The sequence below is a fragment of the Tamandua tetradactyla genome, chromosome 6 (genome assembly GCF_023851605.1).
Source record: "Tamandua tetradactyla isolate mTamTet1 chromosome 6, mTamTet1.pri, whole genome shotgun sequence".
NCBI classification, from domain to species: Eukaryota; Metazoa; Chordata; class Mammalia; order Pilosa; family Myrmecophagidae; genus Tamandua; species Tamandua tetradactyla.
This window is the reverse complement of record NC_135332.1, coordinates 164,984,459-165,009,567: the sequence shown is the minus strand read 5'-3', so window position 1 is coordinate 165,009,567 and position 25,109 is coordinate 164,984,459. Positions and strand designations below refer to the sequence as shown.

At 38.9% G+C, this 25,109-nt stretch overlaps 1 protein-coding gene across 1 annotated transcript in view; it reads left to right on the top strand.

Annotated features, from left to right (window-relative positions):
- The window catches only part of SNTB1 (syntrophin beta 1), a 274,709-nt gene extending 254,038 nt beyond the window's left edge, over positions 1–20,671 (top strand). The window contains exons 6-8 of the mRNA XM_077167562.1: positions 9,240–9,436; positions 14,176–14,366; positions 17,410–20,671. Coding sequence (XP_077023677.1) covers positions 9,240–9,436; positions 14,176–14,366; positions 17,410–17,502 — 481 coding nt within the window. The 3' untranslated portion in view covers positions 17,503–20,671. The remainder of the gene's footprint in view (positions 1–9,239; positions 9,437–14,175; positions 14,367–17,409) is intronic.
- Positions 20,672–25,109: the final 4,438 nt, after the last annotated feature.

Below are 25,109 nucleotides of genomic sequence, written 5' to 3'. Positions count from 1 at the left end.
GCTTTTGCAAACATTATTCAGAATAGGGGTCTCTGAGCTTCATTTCAGAGCCAAAGGGATTCATAGCATGAAAAACAGTATTAATAAAGCTGCTGTTAAAGCTTGGTGCCAAGGCTGGAATGCCCCATTTTAACTGGGGCCCGATCAGTGCAGCGGTACACAGGACTGCCACCTGCTTCAGCCCATGCACGCAGTCTACAATCACCTTAGCATTGCTGGCCCTAAATGAGTTGAGTCTGCTATTGATGAACAACACACCCAGTGCTGCTACTATACCATGTCTCCTATTGATGTTCTGTTGTTTCTGTTGGTACTTAACAAAGTGCAGTGCTTACTGATTTTACATCCTGATCCTATGTAAAGTCTTCCTCCCAGTTTTGGACTAATGACTTCATACAAGTCATTGATAAAAATGTTTGACAGGATAGGTCTGAGAACTGAGCTCTGCCTTCATCCCCAATTATACTGATCTGTAATGAGTATCACCATATAACAAGGTATTCATCTCACTAATAAGCTTGGTATCCAACACTTATTCCTTTAGTAAGTCCAAATGACTATTTTTTTTTTAATTTTTTTATTAATCAAAAAAAAGAAAAGAAATTAACATAACATTTAGAAATCATTCCATTCTACAAATGCACTCAGTAATTCTTAGTATCATCACATAGCTGTATGATCATCATTTCTTAGTACATTTGCATCGATTTAGGAAAAGAACTAGCAAAACAGCAGAAAAAAATATAGAATGTTAATATAGAGAAGAGAATTAAAATAATAATACTAATAATATATATATATATATATATATATATATATATATATATAAAGGAAAAAGAAAAAAAACAAAAACAGAAGATACAAACACACAAACAAACAAAAAAAACCATATTTCAGGTGCAGCTTCATTCAGTGTTCCAACCTAGTTACATTACACTTAGGTATTATTGTGCTGTCCATTTTTGAGTTTTTGTATCTAGTCCTGTTGCACAGTCTGTATCCCTTCAGCTCCAATTACCCATTATCTTACCCTGTTTCTAAGTCCTGCTGGTCTCTGTTACCAATGATATATTCCAAGCTGATTCTCCAATGTCGGTTCACATCAGTGGGACCTTACAGTATTTGTCCTTTAGTTTTGGGCTAGACTCACTCAGCATAATGTTCTCTAGGTCCATCCATGTTATTACATGCTTCATAAGTTTAGTCTGTCTTAAAGCTGCATAATATTCCATCGTAGGTATATGCCACAGTTTGTTTAGCCACTCGTCTGTTGATGAACATTTTGGCTGTTTCCATCTCTTTGCAATTGTAGATAATGCTGCTATAAACACTGGTGTGCAAATGTCCATCTGTGTCTTTGCCCTTAAGTCCCTTGAGTAGATACCTAGCAGTGGTATTGCTGGGTCGTAATCCATTCTGCCATTCTATGTCTTTTGATTGGGAAATTCAGTCCATTAACTTTTAGTATTATTACTGTTTGGATAATATTTTCCTCTACCATTTTGGCTTTTGTATTATATATATCATATCTGATTTTCCTTCTTTCTACACTTTACTCCATACCTCTCTCTTCTGTCTTTTCGTATCTGACTCTAGTGCTCCCTTTAGTATTTCTTGCAGAGCTGGTCTCTTGGTCACAAATTCTCTCAGTGACTTTTTGTCTAGAAATGTTTTAATTTCTCCTTCATTTTTGAAGGACAATTTTGCTGGATATAGGAGTCTTGGTTGGCAGTTTTTCTCTTTTAGTAATTTAAATATATCATCCCACTGTCTTCTAGCTTCCATGGTTTCTGCTGAGAAATCTACACATAGTCTTATTGGGTTTCCCTTGTATGTGATGGATTGCTTCTCTCTCGCTGCTTTCAAGATCCTCTCTTTCTCTTTGACCTCTGACATTCTAACTAGTAAGTGTCTTGGAGAATGCCTATTTGGGTCTATTCTCTTTGGGGTGCGCTGCACTTCTTGGATCTGAAATTTAGGTCTTTCATAAGAGTTGGGAAATTTTCAGTGATAATTTCTTCCATTAGTTTTTCTCCTCCTTTTCCCTTCTCTTCTCCTTCTGGGACACCCACAACACGTGTATTTGTGCGCTTCATATTGTCATTCAGTTCCCTGATCCCCTGCTCAAGTTTTTCCATTCTTTTCCCTATAGTTTCTGTTTGTTTTTGGAATTCAGATGTTCCATCCTCCAGTTCACTAATTGTAGCTTCTGTCTCTTTAGATCTACCATTGTAGGTATCCATTGTTTTTTCCATTTTTTCTTCTTTGTCCTTCACTCCCATAAGTTCTGTGATTTGTTTTTTCAGATTTTCTATTTCTTCTTTTTGTTCAGCCCATGTCTTCTTCATGTCCTCCCTCAATTTATTGATTTGGTTTTTGAAGAATTTTTCCATTTCTGTTCGTATATTCAGCATTAGTTGTCTCAGCTCCTGTATCTCATTTGAACTATTGGTTTGTTCCTTTGACTGGGCCATATCTTCAATTTTCCGAGCGTCATCCATTATTTTCTGCTGGTGTCTGGGCATTTGATCAGATTTCCCTGGGTGTGGGACCCAGCTGGTTGAAAGCTTTTTCTGTGAAATCTCTGGGCTCTGTTTTTCTTTTCCTGCCCAGTAGGTGGCGCTCGTGGCGCTCGTCTGTCTGCACGGCAGTCGGCCCGGGAAACCGCGCGTGGAGGTGGGGGTTGCTGGCCGCCGCGGCTTGGGAGAGTGCCGGTCCTAATTGCCCAGCTGGCCCGAAACCCCAAGCGTGACGGGAGGGCCCCGCTATCCAACGTTCCCAGTCAGACCGGGGAGCCACGTGCGTGGAGGGGACCCCAGTCGCCAGCCGACCCGGCCGGGAAAACGCGCGCCCCTCGGGTAGCTCACCGCAGCAGATTCTCCCTGCCCGTTCAGCTGTTCCAGAATGGGGTACGCTGTCTTTTTGGTCTCTGTCGTGACTCCGGGAGCTGTTTCGTATTGTTTCTGTTTCTTTAGTTGCTTTTCTGGAGGAGGAACTAATACCCGCACGTCTTACTAAGCCGCCATTTCTCCGGAAGTCCCCCCCAAATGACTATTGAAGGAAAAATTTTCAGTATGTTTTTCTGAAGATTCATTTTGTCTGTTACTTTCTTAACAATCTTGTTTATGAAAATGAAAAGTTGAAATGTAGGGAAACCACAAAGGTCCCCATGAACTACGTCTTCCAGAATTTCACTTATGTCAATTTGAATACTTCCAGTACCTTGGGTATATAATCTTCCCAGGCAAGGATTTGAATTCATTCGAAGCAGCAAGCGGCTCTTTTAGAAATGCCACACCCATCTGGGCTTCCATTAAACCTTATCAGATTTACTCTCAAAACCATTTATTTCATAATTTACCTGTTCTATTTTCCCTCAGCCATCCAACAGCATCACTGTTAGCCTGAAGATGCACACCTGCCTCTTCCTTCACCTTCCTATTCCATATGTACATCTACAACAGCAACTCATGTTGTCTCTTGCATTGCTAAGAAACCTCTTCATTTCAGCCCTCAATCTCCCATTTGAAGACTGTTTCTTTTGAATATTGTTCTGACTCCCAGTTCCAACCTCCTCTCCTTTGTAGTGTTCATGGTCCTTTGGGAATCCTGGTGTTACTTAACTTAGGACCCAGGTGTTGGATTCTTAAGATCTTAAAGAGTTTATGGTTTATTGCCCTAGCTTATGTTGAGTCTGAGATGCCTGTAAACCATCTTAGCGGAGATGCTCAGTGAGCCTGCCATTGTATATAAAATACTCACTACTGCCAATATCATTTACAATATCCAATATGGCCCCAGCCTGCAGGTTTTAGGAGCTAGATATGGGCAAGTTTAAATAACCTAGACACAGAGAAGTGCAGGAAGGCACCGATGGGCACAGCCAGCATCCCAACACTGAAATGTCAACCAAGCAACCAACAAAACATGTGTGCCACACTGAGTCAGAATGGATGCATATTACCATGCCGTGGTAGTCCTAATTCTCAAACATTAAAGTGAAAGTGTTCAGTTCATTTCAGTCCATATCCTTTTTAAGTTCATGTTTAATTGGTATAATATATATATGAGATACAAAATTTATATTTTGACTAGTGCTTTTCCTAATATAACTTATGTAGATAGTTTGATTGAACACCATAAGTACTTGGAATCTCAGGTAGGACATGAGATTTTGTTGGTTTGTCCAGAGTGATATCCTGATGAATCCCAGAGTGATTCTATCAGTGAGTGGAAAAGTATCTGCAAAGCCCCCTTCTGGGAATGGTGAGAACCGGGAGAAATTCAACTTCCTCAAGTTGAATTCCTGATATTCCTACAAGCAGTGTGGACAACCAAAGCTATAGGCTGAACCCCCAGTCTTGGGGGTTGTTCATATGAAACTTAACCCCACAAAGGATAGGTCAAGTCTACTTAAAATTTAAGCCTAAGAGTCACCCCCAAGAGAGCCTCTTTTGTTGCTCAGATGTGGCCTCTCTCTCCAACCAACACAACAAGCAATCTCACCACCCTCCCCCTGTCTACGTGGGACATGACTCCCAGGGTGTGGACCTTCCTGGCAACGTGGGACAGAAATCCTAGAATGAGCTGAGACTCAGCATCAAGGGATTGAGAAAAACCCTAGAATGAGCTGAGACTCAGCATCAAGGGATTGAGAAAACCTTCTCGACCAAAGGGGGAAGAGTGAAATGAGACAAAGTGGCAATGGCTGAGAGATTCCAAACAGGGTTGAGAGGTTATCCTGGAGGTTATTCTTACACATTAAGTAGATATCACCTTGTTATCCAAGATGTAATGGAGAGGCTGGAGGGAACTGCCTGAAAATGTAGAGCTGTGTTCCAGTAGCCATGTTTCTTGAGGATGATTGAATAATGATATAGCTTTCACAATGTGCCTGTGTGATTGTGAAAACCTTGTGTCTGATGCTCCTTTTATCTACCTTGTCAACAAATGAGTAGAACATATGGAATAAAAATAAATAATAAGGGGAACAAATGCTAAAATAAATTTAGTTTGAAATGCTAGTGATTAATGAAAGCAAGAGGTAAGGGGTATGGTAGGTATAATCCTTTAATAAGGGGAACAAATGCTAAAATAAATTTAGTTTGAAATGCTAGTGATCAATGAAAGCAAGAGGTAAGGGGTATGGTAGGTATAATCCTTTTTTTTCTTTTCTGTTTTCGTTTTATTTCTTTTTCTATTGTCTTATTTCTTTTACTGAATTGATGCAAATGTTCTAAGAAATGATGAATATGCAACTAAGTGATGATCTTGTGAATTACTGATTATATATGTTAATGTTTTATTTGGTTTGTTAAATTTTTTAATTAATAAATAAATTTAAAAATATATATATGTATCAGAGAAAATTTGAAAAGTTAAAAAAATAATGGTAAGAAAAAATGAAATCATCACTAAAGCAGCTCTATTTTAATGAATTTACTTCCAAGCTTTTTTTTTTATTTTACATGGTTGAGAACTTTTCAACAGATATGTGTGCATTTCTCCACATTTTCAGTTTGTATTTACAAAATAATTTTCAAGGTCTGTGGTGTACTGCACCCCAGAGGATGTGCTTCCGTGTGCTGAGTGTAGATAGCTGTTGTAGTTCACTTGCTTTCAATCTGGAAAAAATAACCTTTTGTTACCAGGACACACACTAGGGGGAAACTTAGGGGATGGAAAGTGAGAATAAATTAGGCCAGGAAAATTTGTTTTGTCTCAGCGTTTACATATAGTGTAGTACATTTCATCAAACCGATATTGGCAGACTCAAAAGAATACATAATTCAGGATATCTATTCTTCCTTATGGGACGACTAACTTGTTCTTTAATATAAATACTAGATAATTCACACTTGGTTCGTCAAAAAATCCACTTTTTCTCCCCCCCCCCCCCCCTTTTTTTGAATCAATGAGAATTTTGTGATGACATTAATGGCAGTACAGGGATAGTCCTCCCTTCCAAGGCTCTTTCTCATCATTACTTCCTCTAACGTACTGGGTTTCCCACCAAGCCCTCACCGTGCATGGCCTTGGCCAGCCTGAAAACTGGCGCTCACACATCTTGTTGTTTTCTCTTTAATGTCATTCTTCATACTCAGAGTTACCAAATGGTAATTTTCTAAAAAATTACATTTTCAACTTGTTATTGGCTTCCGTTTTATCTTCCCTTTAGAGGAAAAATAAATATTGGTAGGAACTTCACACAAAAAATGGCATTCTCCACGAGAGTGGGGTATCTTTTTCTCTCTTCGCATCTGCCTCTATGACACGTTCATGCTGCCCCAGGAGGGTGACAGAGTTGGTGTCCTCTAGATGGAAATTCAGGGGATGGAAAGTGAGAAAAAGTCTGACCAGGGACCTTCTAAAGGAATCAGTTTTGGTTGAATACTTCATAGTAGGTGCTAAATTCTGGACTAACTTCTTTATATACTTTATATTTAATCCTAATCCTATGAAGCTGGAATGATATTTTAAAAATAAGAAAAACTAAGGGTAAAGGTAAAGTATGGAAATGATACTTATTGAATTCAAATCACATGCTAGTTTCTGTGCTATGTACAATGCATAGATTGTCTCATTTAATTTTCACAACACTGATGAGTCTTAGAAAATTTAACAAATGGCAGAATGGGGTTCTAATGCAGGTTTTCAGTTCTCCCAAACTTATGTCTCTTTTCAGTTTACCACGCAGCCTGCCAGCTGTACAAAACTGAAATGGATTTTAGGTTTTTTAAAAGCCAGAAATAGATATATTTCTTATTATACAACTGAACCTTAACACAGAACCTTTGAGGGTACAACACTTGTATAAATTCTTGATTGTTAGAGGTACTATCTTTTAATAGTTTTTATCTGACTCTTAACCCCTTTAAAGCCTGTATTAGGCTTTTGATAAAGGTTTTCTCTTTCTTTAGCCTCATCTTGACCTTAGAACTTCTAGCAGCTTCTCTGTCAACTCTTGCTCACCTCTCATTTAAAAATGCCTGACTCCGTCCTAAGCAAATCAGACTCAGTTTCCCTAGGCTAAATCTCTGTGTGTGGAACACAATCAGCAGACACTGGGTCCTAGACTCTTCTCTCAAGGAGATTCATGGAATGTCTTTACATTTTAAGAATTTTACAATCAAAAGGCTTTTCCACTGGCCTTTTCCTTCAAGCTTTGCAAATCACTTTTCCCACCCAATTCCATCTTTGTAAGTAAAAGAAAGTTCTTCAGAGTTATGTAACAGGTTCTTTGCTAGAAACTCCATAGGCTGCCGTATGTTTGAGTTCACTGAGTAATTTTTGTCTACAGTGTTTAAGTTTACAAAAAAAAAAATAAGCTTTTGAGGGCAGTACAACAGTGGCTCAGCAGGTAGAATTGTCACCTGCCATGCCAGAGACGGGGCCCAATTCCCAGTGCCTGCCTATGCACAGAAAAAAAAAAAGAAAGAAAGAAAGAAAAAAGAAAATGAGCTTTTGGATTTCTTTTGTGCAATTTTTAATCTGGAGGTAACAAGCTCTTTGCCTGAGAAAGTCATTCTCAAAGACACCTAGCATTTCTCTAGCAAATGGCAAAGTGTTTATTTCTTTCTGTATTAAAAAGATAAGGCTGAAAATGCAGATACCCTGGAGAGAAGTAACATTTACTAAAGTATGCCTTTGTGCCCTGCAAATTACTGACATGAGAGTCTCTCCCGAAAGGAGGCTGAAAAACCCTGGAGAAGGACTGGGCATGAGAGATCTAGGGGGGCAAGTGAGAAGGAGGAGGCAGTACCTGCTCAAAAAGTGGCACCGAGCACTTCGATTCCTCATTTTTTAAATCTGGCTTTCAAAAAAGATTTACTATGAGAGTCACATTTTATGCAGAGAGCAAGTTCTGAAGTCAGTGTGAAAATTGTGTGTAGTAAAAGCCATTCTTCAAAATCCCTTAAATCTCCCATAAAGTGCAGTTCTCTACCATTTCTCAGGAAGTCGCGCATCGCCAGTTCTTTCTCAAGTTTTAACACAGGTTGAGCCCCACAGTTGGTCCTAGGCAGTTTACTTGCATTTAGGGGCTATGTGCATGCCTTGAAGTATATTCAGTGCAGCCAGATGCTCTGAACTCCAAGAGATGGAGGTGGGGTGGGGTTGGGGGGCCAAGTCTAAACCCATGAAGCTATAGAATCATGCTCGTACTGGGACATATATATACTCAGAAATGAACAATGGGGAGAAATTTACATACTATTTAATTGTTCTCTCATTTACTTTTTTCTTTTTCTTCCTGGCCAAGTAAGAATAGTTGAATCTGTACAAGTTAAAGTCATATCAGTCAACTCCTCTGCATATGAAGCCATATGCACAGTTCTTGGACATTGTCTTAATCTCACTCGCCCATTGGGGAGGTACTGGGTGGAGGAAATGGTGAGAAGCCAAGGTAAGCAGTAGGGTAGAGTGGATTCCTTTGGTTCCAGATTAGAAAATGAGAGCAAATCACCAGTGTGAGCTTTTACAAGTGATTTGACAGATGGATAAAATAGTTTTTATTTTGATGAATTTTTTTCTATCTTGTTATGACTAATGAGCTAACTTTTTATTGCTATATATTATATATTCACATACCATATAATCATCCAAAATGTATAATCAATGGTTTACAATGTCATCCTATAGCTGTGCATTAATCATTGCAATAGATTTTTTCTTTTGTGAAAAATAACATATGCACACACACAAAAAAACAGTAAATTTCAAATCATACTGCAACAATTAGTTATAGAACAAATTTCAGAGTTTGGTATGGGTTACAATTCCACAATTTTATGCTTTTTCTTCTAGCTGCTCTAAGATACTGGTGACTAAAAGAAATATTGATATAATGATTCAGCAATCACGCTCATTTGTTAAACCCTACCTCCTCTGCATAACTCCACCATTACCTTTGAACTTTCTCCCTCTCTTTAGGGGGTATTGTATGCCCATTCTAACTTTTTCATGTTGGAAGGAGCTGTTGATAATATGGAATAGGGGGATGGAACTAGCTGATGTTCTGGAGAGTCTGGGCCCTCTGCATTTCAGGACCTGTTTGATCCAAGGACCCATCTGGAGGTTGTAGTGCATGGAACCTTTGTAGAATTTTGTATAACACCCTATGTATTTTTTAGAATTGGCAGGAATAGTTTTGGTTGGGGTTTGGCAAGTTATGATAGGTAGCAATGTCTAACTGAAGCATGTTTATTGTTTGTTTGTTTTGGTTTTTTTTTTAACTCTAGGCTGGTCCATTCAGGTCCTGGGAAAGGATCGCCCCAGGCTGGTGTGGATCTGTCCTTTGCTACACGAACTGGTACGAGGCAAGGCATTGAAACACACATCTTCAGGGCAGAGATTAGCAGGGACCTCTCCCATTGGACAAGGAGCATAGTACAGGGTTGCCACAACTCAGCTGAACTCATCACTGAAATCACTACTGGTAAGTACTCCTGCCTATGGGCTACCGATGCTACTTTTTTATAGGAAGGACATATCCTCTACTCTGTCCTAGCCTCAAAGTAGTTTCCATTGCTGGTCTTTTCAGGAGCTTGAAGTTCATTAGTTAATTTAATTCTTCTAAATTAATACACCATGTGCCCTACTAAAAAATCATCTAAGTTTGATAGTAAGAAGCCATATCCTATCTTCATCCTAGAAAATTGGTAACTTGGTTAGTAAGAGTTCATTTTCTTAACTGTAACCCTTGGGTGACTTCTTAGAGGGATGACGTGCAAGACGTGTACTGGTAGGATTCTTATTAAAACAACAGAAACTGATTCTGCATACTTTATCAGAGAATAATTGTTTTTGGAACGATATTAGACAACTCTCAGAATTGATCAGAAAACCGGAGAGCCAGGCTGTGAAAAACGGTAGGAATGCAGTGGGATGGAAGGAGTGCCACATGAGGGCCCTCCACATCTGTGAGGAGTGCTAAGCAAGAACTAGTTAGTGGTGGAAATGGGATATGGATATAGAAGCAAGAATCACTCTTTATTAAGCACCTGCTATATGCCAGGAATTTTATATAACACCTCCAACTGTTTTTCTGTGAGAAACAGTCCTTTCATGGTGCCTGAAATCAAATAAGTGTTGGCAAGACCAGCATTTCAAAAATAAAATAAAATGGAATAAAAAATATCAGTGTAAATATTATTTTGTGGAATTTTGATTCTTGTGTGTGTGTGTGTGTGTGTGTGTGTGTGTGTGTGCTGGGTCACAATGTAAAGTGAACATCTTATTGTGGGTCATGATCACAAAAGTTTCAATAATATTGCCTTAACTCAACTAGTCCTCACAGTTTCCTTGTAAACAAGATTTTACAGATCAGGAAGCAAATTTCTTAAGAAAGATGCAGTAACTTGTCCAAGATCATACAACTAATAAAGACAAAGCTGATGTTAACGCTAGGTTGTGCTCCTCTAACATCCATTCTCTGTCCACTATGTACCTTCACATACCTGGGACTTCCAGCTATTCTACCTGTGATTCACAGACACCAGTTTTTCTAAGGGTGCTGCGATGAATACTTTTCATGCTGCTCTCCAAAACAGTTACTATAGATGAGTAGATAGATAGACAGATAACACAGATGATAGATAGACAGACAAATTGATATAGATCATTAAAAATTTTTTAAATGCACAAAGGGAAAATAAGATACAGGAAAAGTAAAATAAACCTAAGCATTAGTAAGCAAAATACATGCCTTAAGATATTGTACTTTTGCTAAGGTGAATACCATGTTTAACCTGGCATTCTTTATCAGCCAGCACAACACACAATTAAGAGTGTCTAAAATACACTTGTTCCTGATTGAGTTCACAGGAAAACTTCTCCCAGGTCTTCTGTGGATACCATCCTGTGACATAGTAGCTAGAATCCTCAATAACTCTCCTCCAGTAAATACAACTTTCACCTTCTTAGGGCAGCTGCTTATATTATACTCTTTGTCTGCCTGCTTCTATCATGCATTCTTGCGTGTTCTTTCATTTCCTTCTGTCTGAGGAAGCAGTAAAGGTAATAGTCATGAGTGATGGTTTAAAGTCACATAGTCCTAGATTCAAATTCTGGCTCTAGTTTTTTCCTTCTAGTAAGAGTTTTGGCAAATTACGTAATCTGTTTAAATCTTAGTCTTTTTCATTTGTAAAAAGAAGGACATACCAGTACATACCTCATAGGGTTCTTGTCAAGAATTAAGAGGGAAAGAAGCAGGGCAAGATGGAGGCATAGGGAGGTGTGGAATTTAGATAGCTCTTAAGGGCAGCTAGTAAATAGCCAGGAACTGTGTGGAACACTTGTTTGGGGGACATCTGTGACTGGACACACATCATACTTTAGTCTGGAATGGGTGGTAGGGCTGAGATCACAGCACAGAACTGTAAATAAAGCTTCCACATTGTGGAGGCTGGTGCCTTTCTTCCACTGGCACAGCAGGCTATTGCAGACACTTCCCCATGGGAAGGAGAAGCAGCCTCTACTAGGAGTAAGGGAAGGTAGCTCAACCAAGGACCAATTGCAGTTTTAATGATCAAATTTTGACTACTGAATACAAGATCTGAGCACACAGATAAATCCAGAGAAAGCAGGAAAGTAACCCTGAGGTCTCTCCCAGCAGAGAAGAGAAGGAGCTAGTGAAGAAAGAAAGCAGGAGGCTTTTAAATTTGGCTGAGCTCAGAATACAGGAAAACAGCTGGGCCTCAAGAAAAGAGGTACATAAATGTAGATACCAGTTATGGCTATTGGCTGGCAAACCTTGGGTGCTGGCAACTGGCTCTGACAAGGAATTTTATTTCTTTCTCTCTCTCTCTTTTAAAGTATTCTGAGCTACTCAGAAAAAGCCTCACACATTTCCAATTGTCAGTGCTGACCCAGGCAAGAGTGGAGTTAAGATAGGTCTGAGAGACAAAATAACTAGTCAAGTGTAGGACATAATTCCTTAAAGAGCATATCTTCCCCAAGAAAAGGGGAGGCAGGGCCCAGCTCAAGTGGCAGCTCTCCTTCAGAGAATTCAGACAGACACCACGGGCTGGGAATCAGAAATAGCCTAAGCTTGCCATCCTCCTCAGTTTCTGTGTCAGCCGTGCCCTTGGCAGGGACAGGGTCTGCTGAGAATTAAAGACACTGCTGTCCGGCCGGTGGGGACTGCGGGCTGACAAGCACCACCTTCTGAATAGGACAGGAGAAGCTCCGAGTCCAGAGGCTCCAGAGGAAAGTCTGGTGACTTTCTCGGTATCATCCACTGGGAAACTTGATACTGATGACACCCTCCGCCTGAGACCTGGGCCTGCCTTGTCTGGGGAAATCCAATTGTGGTCAATTATATCTGGGGAGACCCTCTTCAAAAAAAAGTTCCATATAGGCAGGACGAGAACCAGAAAAGCAACAGCTGAAAAAATTATGATCAGATAAACAGAAGCTATGCTAAAGGTCTAGAATAAGTTGAACTGAATGCCAAAGAACAGACAGTTCAAAGAGCAAAGCCCACCAACAAGAAGAAATAATGGAAATGGCTGAAGGTGCAACCCAGTTACAAACTGAAAGATGGCTGCTGAGAGTTGGGGGAAAGGGTTATGTTTTAATCAGAACTTCAATTAACTTGATAATGTGGTCAGGTTATCCTGTGTAGATTGAGAACATCTTCAGAGAACCAATTCCATTATATAAAGGCCATGACTGGCGTTTGAGGTAAATTAGAATGAAAATGATCATCTGTCAGCTCACTCGGAATATCTGATGGCATAGCTTTAAAGTTCAAACCTAGAGGAAGGAAGACAAAACCGTGCTTGGAGTCAGTTCACCTACTCTGCAGGTGGTGAGACATACTCAGATGCAAGGCGGAGAACTAGGCATCTCTGCGCAGAGAGCTTTCGATGTACTAAGTCCACAAGGGCTCAGCAACCTGTTAGCGAGTACATCGTTGAAAAATGTCAGCCCTTGGCTACAAGTTGAAAGATGTCTGCGGTGAGTCGCGGGAAGGAGCATTTGTTTTAGCCAGGCCTTCAATTAGAAGCCACCTCATTCTGTGAGTATATGGAGACTATATGTGCTGCCCACAACTCGACCAATCTGATCACAGTATCAGTTCTCAGTCAGTCATTCCTGAGCTCTTCATTCCCCCTCGTCTTCCTCTCAACCCCCACCCCAGCAAAGAAAGCGTCCTGGTTTCCCTAAAGATCTTTCAAATATAGATGGCGACCTGAGCCCATTTACTTGCCAAGGTCTATTAAATGTGGTGTTTTGTGAGGCAAAAAAACCCAATCTGTTATTTAATACTCCCTAAAAACTCACAAGTCTTCCTTAATAGGAGCTAGGATTCCAGTGATAATCACCCTGTCCAGCTCCCAAGCTTAAAGCACTATTCTCTTCCTGAATAAAAGGAGGATCGCATATAAAAACTGGTGCCTTACCTGGTCCAGAGGCTTTAGTTTGGTCCTTTCGGATCAGAGAGCCCCACCTGGACACCTGAGGCCGCAGGATGCCCCTGGGCAGGGGGAGGAGACGGCATCCTTCTTGGGAGGTGCCACATCTGAAACCTGTCTGCAGCTGCAGCTTCTCCAGGACCTGAGGCCATCAGGGGAATCAAAAGAGCAGCCCTTTCAGTTTACCAAACATTGCTGGACTTTTTTTAAATTAAAAATTAGATTATTTTTAGACTACGCCATCCTAATTTCTTAGGTATGTTACAGTTGTTAACTTTGATACCTTGATGGGGGGATGCTCACTTTGTTCACCAGGTTGTGGTCATGACATTGCGTGTGTTTGTGTGTGTGTGTGTGTGTGTGTGTGATGGTGAGGATGCCGATGATGACAACATAGAAGTCAGGTATTTTCTGTCGTGAGGAAGGGCCCGTCTGGCCGCTGGAAGGCAAGTGCACTTGCTGCTTCTGTGCTGTCAGGCGGTCAGATCAGGGCTGGAGCTCAGATAAAATTCAGTAAATCCCAGCAGAAGGAATTTTCAAAAGAATTTGTTTCAGTGTTTTTCCCTTAGTTCCATGGGTATGTTAGAGAACAATATCAAAATAAATCCAAGGAGAATATTTTCATGGACACTTAGTATTTTAAAAAAATTTTTGTAAGATATTTATGACTGGCCTCCGGGAATGAGTAGACTTAAAGTGTTCAGTTCCTGAGACAATGGACTGACTTCCATGGTTTATGCTTCTCTTTCTTTCTCAGCTTGCACCTATAAAAACCAGGAGTGCCGTTTGACCATACATTATGAAAATGGATTTTCTATTACCACTGAACCACAGGAAGGTGCCTTTCCCAAAACAATCATACAGTCTCCTTATGAAAAGCTCAAAATGTCTTCAGATGATGGGATCAGGATGCTGTGTTTAGATTTTGGAGGCAAAGATGGAGAGATTGTAAGTATGCTTTTTCTCCCCAGACAGGGTGATTCCATATATTTCATTGCACAACTTACCCATGATGATTTACAAGCATTACAAAAGCCCCCGTACATTTACTTAGCATTTGACTATTAACAAAATAATTGCAGACCTGTGTGTTATTTGGTCCTTTAAAAAAATGGTGATCAAATCCAGTTGCTTCAACGTTCCCATTAGAAGACATCGTAAACATTTGAATCAAAGGAAAGAATCAATTGGAACGTCAGGATTAAATTCTTATAAAATAGAGTTCCCGTCAGTTCCAGAACATACCATTCATTTTTAAAAAGTAATGTGCATCTAATCTAACCCGGACATTGTGCTGGGTGTTAGGGATGCACTGTGCATGTAAAGAACTGGACAAGAAAGAGTGTAGAAGGGGCAACCCAGAAACAGGAGAAACTGTTCACTCTATTCAGGTGCAGAGATGGTAAGACAAGAGCACAGAAGTTTTACACTAATGTCAAATAATGCCCAGAAAAATTAGCAAATCATCACTTAAGATAATATTTATATTTTTTATATCAATGCAAACATTCCATGTCATAATGAAAAAATTGTATTATTCCATTTTCACATATGGGTGAGAATTGCACATTTTCCTACCTTTCTAGTAAGTGTAGTTCTTTGACATTTCTCTGGAAGACATAGCATCTCTCTTAAGCTGTGGAACTGTAGAACTTCAAAGAGGACCTTGATTTTATTATAACTAATCTCTGATTAGGTCCTCCCTAGTCACCTGGTTAGTAGTCAAATGTTTATTGAATTCCACTTGATAACAGGGCTGGGGAATATGCAAAACACAGAGATAAATGTCAGTTTAAAAAAACTGGGCAAGGTAGTTCAGTGGTAGAATTCTCCATTCTGGCCCATGCACTTCACAAACAAACAAAAGAAACCAACAGAAACAAACAAATAAAAACATTCAACACACAGTGCCGCACTAAGGGGACACTCACATGGAAAAAGAATGAAACGTGCCCTCCGCCGTACAGCCTACAAATCAACCCCAGCACCAACAAAGCGGTCATTTCAGTTCAGCTCCTGGCCTTCCCAGGCCCTCCTTCCCCCCGCCCCTGCCGTTTCCCACAGGTATGCTGGCCTTCGCTCCTGTGGGACTTGACTGGTCACTGTCCTAAAACCCTTTGGGATTCCAGCAGGGCTGCCCCAAAGAAAGGGCTAGGATAACACTTAAAAGAACGATGGGGCCTTTCATCGCAAAGCTTGGGCATTAGGATCTTCTCTCTCACGCCGATTCTGCTAGCAGCAGTCCAGGACCAGGTTTCCTACCAGGGGTGCACGCCGGGCAGTCGTGATGGAATCGACTCTGCATTCATGTTCTGAGAACTCTTTCTGGCTAGCCATTTTTCTAACCTTTAAACTGACTCCTCAGAATTTTATAGGATATTGCTTATTTGTTTATGTGTTTCAATCGGTAAGTTCAGCCTGATGCACCAGCTGGAAATAAAGAAGTGATTTTAAAGTTCAGTTTCCGAAGAGTACTTCTAGTTCAGTTGCTGCTTTTCAGTCACCAACGATGTACTATTTCCCTAAAGGTGACGACTCCTTTGCAAAGTGGAAAAGACCAAGAATCAGTGCCCTGCTTTACTCTTGGCTTACGAATTCAAGGCTATTTTTGCCTGTGAAGAAAAGCATGTCTAAATTTCAGCCTTTCTGTCTGTAATTATGATTAACTTGGAAGATTTAGGAGGGACAAATTTTTTGCTGCCAGTACATTAGACTGATCAGTCAACTTCAGACCCTTCTCCTCTAATGTGTAGTTAAGCAGTCCCAGGAAGCAGGGGTTTTCCCAGTGTGGAGGAAACGAGCAGAGATGAGTCCTAGGCAAGTCCTTTCATTTCTTTGGATCGGCGTCTCCGCATCTGTAAAAAAAAGGGACTGAACTAGGTAATCTTTGAGGCCACTTCCAAAAGTTTGTTTTGTGTTGGCAGAAATATAACGCCATAGTTAGGCCCCTGGCTCTGGCATCAGATAGACCGCATGTCCAATTTATTGTTAAGATCACTGATCTCAGGAAGTTTTATAACTTCTCCAAATCTTAGTTTTCCCATCTCAAAAACAGAAATAATAACAACAGCTACTCATAGAGATTGATAACAATTCAATAAGATAGTTTATACAGAGTATTTAACATAGTGTCTGTGGAAAACAGTCTTAACTTTGGTAGATTGGATTACACACTCAGTGTGTAATCCCCAACAGTGTGAGCATCAGAATAGAACTGGGGACAGCAGAAGAGTACTGGAAACAATTCCCCCAATTTTCCTGAACTAGGTCAGATGAAAAAATTCAACTTCGGGAGTGCTCTCATGCCTGGCCCTTTGTATTCAGAGTGAAGCCCCAGCCTGAATACCGTAGGATAGCTTCGATGCTTTCTGTAAGAAGCCACGACATGACTCTCCACGCTGCCTTAACAGAGATGTGAGGGACTTGCTCACAGAAATTGAAGAGGGAAGGGCAGTGAGAACACAGCTGCTTCTGTCTTGTATAGTGTTACAGTTTACAAGGCATGTTCACGGTGTCCCAGTTAATACGCCCATTACCCTGCGAGGTAGATGAGGCTCAGAACAATTTTGGTGACATGTCCAAGACCAAAAGGTGTAAGTGCCAGTACTCAAAACCGAATCTTCAAATGTAAAATTTAGGGCTGTTTCCTGCTGCACTAAATCCTCCATAAATAAATATCACTCTTGTGGTACCAAAAATAAATGCTCAGACAGTCAAGGAGGGCAACATCAATATTTATGGTATGGGTACATATAAATTTCACAGAATCTATTTTGGAAAAAAAGATAAATGAGATGTAAGGAAGAAGTTCAAAACATTGTCCCTTTATTTCATTTGGGGGACGAGGATTTAAAAGCGTAATTGCTCCAATAAACACTGAAAAACCTAACATTTAAAAGCAAAAGTGCATAGAATTGTTTGATGTGTAAATCACTATTTTGCATCAGGTTTTAATTTTAAATATCTCTTGCTCCTTCTTTTTTCGTTTCAGCAACTGGACCTTCACTCCTGCCCCAAGCCCATTGTTTTCATCATTCATTCCTTCCTGTCAGCTAAGATTACAAGACTGGGCTTAGTGGCCTGAATAGAGAGGTGACTTGCCTTTGAAGAAAGAGGACTGCAACACCCCCAGAGAGTATAACAGTGAGCAGGGCACCAGGGGAAGCATTGCCACCATCAGCTTTAGGTCTCAGGAGTTGCATGACTGCCCCAGACTTCTCTGTCAGTTTTAGCAGCTACAAGGGGACCCTAAGAAAATACCGTGAGGACTATCAGAATAAAAGTGTCTTTTGAGAACAGTGAAAGGCTAATGCAGTGAGGGCGATTGGAAGTACCCAGCATAGCTTTTAAATAGTGGCGGCCAAGGACATGAACCTTAGAACAGCATGCGCAGATCTTAATCATGCCAGTTCCTAGGCAACTGGTGCACCCAGGTAAGCAAGGGCTGGATAGATGAGAAATGGACATTGTGCCTCTCTCCTCCCCCAGTAACAATGTTCCCTTGTTTTATCATGATTTATTTCCTACTTCTGATACAGCTGACTTTCAGTGGTAGGGAAAGAAAAAGTACTTCAAACAGAAACCCACCTTTTATTTCAGAATGGCAGCGGTTCCTTTTTTTTTTTCATGAGTTATCTTTCAGCGATGTAGAGTGATTCTGAAGTGTTCTCATTAGCATACGCTGAGCAGGAATTAAATAAAGCGTCAGATACTGATCTGAGCCATAAATGGGGTAGAATCTGAGCCAAAGTAACTGCTTACATTGCAGAGTTGTGCGCATGAAAGATGATGAATTCTGGACCTACATTCATACCACTCACACCGAGGTATGCTGTCTTACAGCCAAGACAGTGAATAGGACGCTAGCAGGTGAAAATGGACTGAAACCTTATAGGAAGCAAATTATGAGTATTTTTTAAAAGGATTGTCCTTTGATTTATATGTATACACACATATATAAAACAACTCACGTGGTTGGGGTTAATTATCCACTTTGTGCTTTTCAGTGGAATTATTAAGCAATTTATTGACCCTTGATTCTGCCCGTGCTTGAATGCATGCATTTTTGAAAAAGTAATAGCGCAGCCTCATTTAATTCTGCATGATGCTGCGTTTACGTAGCGACTCAGTGCTGTGAGCATATCATATCTATTGATAGCATCTGCAGCTTTTTCGGAATTCCAGGGAAATAATATAATGACTTGATATTTTTCTACAGGAATATTTTCAAACAGCACAGAGCATGTACTGATTTATGCTTTTGCTTTAATTTTTTAAAATTAATTCACTAAAAATTATGCCCACTATTTGATTTTGGAATCACTTTTCTCAGATCTTGACAGTTAGCTCTAGAATTTTTGAAGGCATTTGTTACATACACTTCTTTCCCCTACAGTTTACATAGATATTTTGGGTTAGAATTGCATGTTTTTTTCAGAATCATAATTTAGCAAAAACCTATGCAAAGAGCTTTAAAAAATGAAATTGTTTTCAATGAAGGTGGTTTTGCTCATTCAGACATACTATGTATTGAATGGCAAACTTTCATTTTAGTTTAGTGTTCCCCAAGTATGTATCATGTAACACTAGTTCCAAGGGGCACTGATGAGTGGGTGTTTTGTGGGAAAGGGGTAAAACAAAAGGTTTGGCAGTCAAAACAACTTTGCTAAATGCAAAGTTAAAATGTTACATGGATTTCAAAATTACAGGCCCTCTCAAAGACTTTAACCTACATTGTGGTTCTTCAAAGGGAGATGTTGTTTGCAATTCCCCACACTTACCTCTCTGAAAGAACTTCTTTCAGAGGGAGCATTTTGTGCAGCTAGTGCTTTAAAAAAAAAAACAAAACATTGGAAAATGCAGCTTAAACATTATTTTCTTTAAGTATTTCCTACTCTAAAATGCTGAAGAGTGAAGTCCCAGCCTGAATACTGTAGGATTGCTTTGATGCATTTGTAAATTATACTGACTCATAAAATATTTTCAAAATCACTGGAATGTTATTATACAAGATAGTTACACTTGTGTATTGTAAATAACGTTTAAAAATATATACATTAATGCCAATAGTGTCATTCAACAATATGTAATCAGAGGTGCTCAGTACTACATGAAGTCAGTTAATTGCTCATAATTAAGTTGCAGCGATCCTATTATATATTTATAGAAAAATTTAAATATCATAATTACAAATATTATTTCTTCATCACTTAGTTTTGGACTGATTTATATCTGGGTAGGGGTCAACAGAAACTACATTTTCTGCATTTATAAAAATCTAATTGAAATATTTATATTTTAGAAAAAATATATTTGAATAAAATGAATGCATTTTCTGAAGAAAACTAAAATCTGTTGATAGCAAGAAATAGAAAATTTTACTAAGATAATTATGTAGTTGTATCGTATTTTTTCTCCAAGTTAAAGTATATCATAATAGAGAGGTTATGATGAATCAATTTCAAATACTCATTTTTTTCTCATTTTGAATTCAACTAGTTACAATGATCTTACACTGTAGATGTTAATCTTGCCTTGATGTGTTAGTGCAACACAAACTCATAAATTTGGATTATGCCTGGGTACAGTCAGTGAATCAACTGGGCCATTTTGGGGAATTTGTTTTTGTTCCATTTGCTCTTTGTGCTATCTGTTTCTTACCTGAATCAATGAATTATTAAATTTGCAAAAGTTTATCTTTAAATGAAAAGCTATGCAAATGGATAATGTTTTAATCTGTACTTTGTGGGAAGCTGCCCATTCATCGGTAGATGTGGTTGGGGGGCCTTTTGGTGTGGTGGTGGAATCTCTGTAAACCAGCTCATAGGAATTTAAACAAGGCCAATAGGATTATAGGTATCAACTTTTTCTGATTTGTCCTAATTAGGAGAAATAAGACCACAAGCCCAGTGAGAAGTACCCAGGCAGAGGCATTTAATTAATTCTGTCAATGGATGGAATTAAAATGCTGAAACAGGCATGCTCTTTGTCCAAAAGCTTGTTGACTCTGCTTGGTTGAAGTCAGAAAGCCTGATCTAAATGATCAGAAGGACCAACCCTTCCTAAATCAACAGGCAGGCCCTTTTCAGGCCCTTGTTTGACAAATATAACCTATTTCATCTTGAGGGGATTGGAGTGGGCTGGGGGTAGATTTTTGAATGTTACTCTGCATTTTAAGGAAAAATGTGCCTGTGTTTATTACCCCAATGAATATGCAAAATTTATATGTCAATTAAATAAATATTCACCTCTGATTTGCAGTGACATTTACCTTACATTACAAAAATATGGCAGACTGACTGGCTGGTGGCCTCTTGATAGTCACAGCAGGCTCTGGGGATGTGGCAACACATCCTACTATTTTTATGTCCTGTAAGATCGGCCTTAGATTGTGCTAATATGTAAAAAGGATGCAACTAGCAATTTTTTTGTGCACCTATTTTTTTCCGAGTTCACATAATATTTTACAGATTTGACCCCACTGCAGCAAACTCTGATAGACTTCCCTCAATATTAGTATTATTGACGTGAAATTATTAAGTGTAATATAGTTTCAAGGAGGATCTTCACTAAGCTGTATGACTCTCATTTTTAACTCAGTTTTCATGGGATTTGACCTGTAAACCAAGCTCCAAAAACTCAAATTTTCTGTTATACTAGAACTTGGTTTGTGTTTAAATTCCTTTGTAATAAATAGAATACAGGCTGGTATTTTACTCTGTGAAACTTATTGACTACTATTTGAAACAGTATTAAGATTAGATTTAGCACTGAATAATCTCAGGTACGATGAGACCTTGGAGGTCATCAGGCACGTTGCTGCCCAAAGTTCAGTCATTAGTATCCTCCCACTGCTGTGATTTTTGCCATATTCACACACTATCTGTATCATTATTTATTAATAATTTTAGAAATATTATCTTAATATTTAGGCAATATGATCTGCTGGTAATACAGCAACATAATGTATACATATAAAATGAATATTTATACATATAAAATGAATATATGCAATTAAAAATTAACAATTGTTTGTGTCACCTAAGGTTATCTCGCATACACTACAATCCGGATATGACAATTTGGGAAACATCCACCTTGCGTATTCCAGTAGACTCAGGAATATCCTCCTGAGCATCCCTGGCAATCCCTGGCAGGTGCTCATCCCACCTGGAATGGAAAATGTACACCTATGGAGAAGGAGTACCTAGCTTCTCAGGCAGGTCCTGAGACAGGCAGGTGCAGCTGGGTTGTTTAAAGTCCTTACATTCTTAAAGCCAAAACTTCTATCTGCCTAACTTTCAGCCCTAGATCTACCCTACAGAACACTGAAAAGTCTAATCTTTCTTCCACATGACAAATTAGCAGTTGGTTAAAAAAAAAACCCTCTTTTGTCCCAATTCAGGTTTCCTATTCTGGAATATCTCTCTTTTCTAGACTAAGTCCCCTTAAATATCACTTGTGGTAATGTGGTTTTTAAGACCCAGTCAGATGTCCACTGACTTGGTTGCCCAAGACAGCAGGGGTTCACTCAAGCTGTCCCAGAATAATAATTAATAGCTTTTCTTTCACTCTCAAAAAGTGTCCAGATATAGAGTAAATTATATGGTCACTCTACTTACAAAACTCTATCATAGGATTTTTTAAAAAGGATTAGAGGAAGTGGGATGGGGTTTCTGGGAATGGGAAAGCCTCTCTTAGCCTCTTTATAATCCGATGAGAATCCTCAGCGTAATCTGTAATATCCTTAGAAGAAAAATGGGAGGTAGGTAGCCATTTTATTTTGATGCTTTACTTCTAAATAGTATTCTATGTATTTTTATCTAGAAATTATGAAATACATACATGTAAAAAACCAAACATTATATAGTGTATAAGATAATATTACCATCCTCTAATTGTTCCTTTCCTTCATGCTTCTCCTCCCCATATCTCTTCAAAGTAACTATGATTAATAGTTTGGTGAGAATCATGTATATGGATTTTTCTTTTAAAATGAAAGGTTGATTCTTGAACCAGCTGAATCGCCTGTATAAAAGGACAAGGATCTGAAAATGGCTTTAAATAAGATATTTAAAATTTCTCAGTTCCATCTTTAAAGAGCCAAATGGCAAAGATCAAAACCTTCTGTAATACTTAGTGGTGGAAAGTGATGGGAAAATAGGCATTTATAGACTCAGGAGTAGGTAGAATTTACAATTTGGAGGGCAACTAGGCAATAGCCACAATAATTTTAAAATAATGTACCCTTTGGTTTGTGGGAATTTATTATAGAGGTGTAATTGTGCAAATGCATAAAGCCTTATGCATAAGGATCATCTTTGCAGCATTGTTTCTAACAATAAGAAGCTGAAAACATCAATACTACCATCAACAACTAAGTAAATTCTGCCACAATCATACATTAGACTATTGGGCAACTGTTAGAAAGAATCATCCATCTGTAAGTGCTAATAAGGACAAAATCTCCAAGTGCAAATTCTTCAAGATTGAGTGTGTGTACATATATATATGTATGAATGTATGTATAATTTCATTTGTTTTAAAAAAAAGTGTGGAATTTTGGAAATTTGTGGTAGTGTTGTTTGATTGTTGCAATGAATTTAATGAACTGGAATTTAATGAACAAGAGCCAGAGCTGGTAGGTTTCTTGTAATGTGATGACAATCTCTACATCAAATGGAACCACACAATTTTTTGAGCGTCCATTGAGACATCCATGTGAGTGAAAAATCTTTTTAGAATTATCTGAGCCTAGACCCTGTCTCTGTTTTACATATGGAAACATTTTTGACTGATTCAACATATTTTGAATTTTCTAGAAATGCAACTACCATGTATATGGAAGTGATTGAAAGTTTTGCTTACTGCATTATCAAGAGTTGTCCACATTTTGTAAAAATAAGTCACTAATATTGAGTCTGTACATGGTACTTGAATCATTGATACAAAACATTTACTTAATGCATCATACTACTTTTAAATATGTTTCATTCGTGGCAAATCTAGGTACGAGTCAAACATTTAACTACTCCATTTTGTTTTCTAGTATAATTGTACCATAGCTTCTCCATAATGAAATATTTTTTTTTTAAAAAATCCTGAATGTATGTAAACTATATTATTGTATTGAACATAGCCTGTATATCTCCTCAGATTCCCTCAATGCCATCATCTCATCTCTTAGCTCATGAGTTGCTTACTCAACTGTAGACACCACTACAGCTGGCTCTGTTTGGCTTAAATGTTTCTACCATCTAGAGCCACCCAGTTGCTTGAATTTCCTTAACTCCTCACTTTGGTGTTGCCAGGCTAATAAGACATATACTTGAATTTATGGGTGCTGTCATCAACTCCAAACTTGGAAAAAAACAATGCTTGCCAAGGGAACTGGTTTCCTGAGCAGTTGCTAACAGGACCAAATGATGCAACTCAGAACTGTGGGGGATTTAAGTCCTGTGGGACCAAACAGGAGATGATAAAAGGAAGGAGCTAAACAGCTGAATTCCTCCTTCCCATGTAGTCTGAGGTATGATTTCCCCAGAGACCATACAACCTGAGAGGCAACCCATGGGGATGAGAAGACAGCTGCTGAGAAACTGGCTTTGTCTCTTTGAGCTTCACAAAGCAGTGGCCTGTCTAGTAATGCAGCACCCTGCATTGCTTTCCAGCCTCCCCTGCCGTTTTTGCTTCTCTTCAGTATCTTAGGATTGCACCTTCCAAATAAAACATCAGCACTCAATCCTTGTCTCAGGCTTTGTTTCCTAGGGAACTGGAGCTAAGACTATTATTTATTAATTTCATGTCATGACAGCAAAGGGTACATAAAAAACGACTTCTATAAAAGGGGTGTTCAGTCTGACCAGGTGAGAAATAATAGGCACATATGCAATATATACTTGTACTTTTTGTAGAAGAATGTATAGAGGGATACATTTTTTAAAAAGGGTGCTTACTATCAGCTACTGCTGAGAGAAATAGGACCAGAGATCATGGTGGAAAGGAAGGGCTGACTTTAATACCATTCTATGTTACATGAACTTCTTAAATGTGCATTTTAAAATTCTCTTTTAAGAAAAATTCTTCTATTTTATGGATAATGTGATAATGGTGAATAATATTTAACCTGCTTATAACATTTTGAATAATCCAACTATTTGAATATGTGGCAATAAATCAGTTATGTCACCTAAGGTCTTCTAAATCACAATAAGTTTGATTTCACTAGGGGAATAATCAAGTCTAATGCCTCATTCAAATGACTGAACTACATCCAAAGAAGGTATGGAGTCATATTTGTAGAATAACAAAAAAGCAGCAGGAATCTCTGTCTTAGCCTTTTGTTCATTATTTTTTCCCTTGGATATACATAAGGCCTTTCTTGGAAAAGCATAGGACTCTACACAGAGAATATTGTTCAGTGTCACAGCAAGAAGAGTAGGACAGAGGAAGGGGATGGAGTAAAATAGGGAAACCCTAGAAGAACAAGAGGCAAGAGAAGGAAGTGATGCACAGTCAGACCATCCACTGCCTTTTAACAAAGCAGTGAAGAAAAGGTCTCCCATGGACAAAGCCTCTAATGCTGACAACATCAGAGGTGAGACCACCCTGCTTTCACTGGCCTGATGGCTGCAATGCTGCTTTGGCTTGGACCAAAAAACTTGACTTGGACAAATGCTGCCTTGGCTTGGA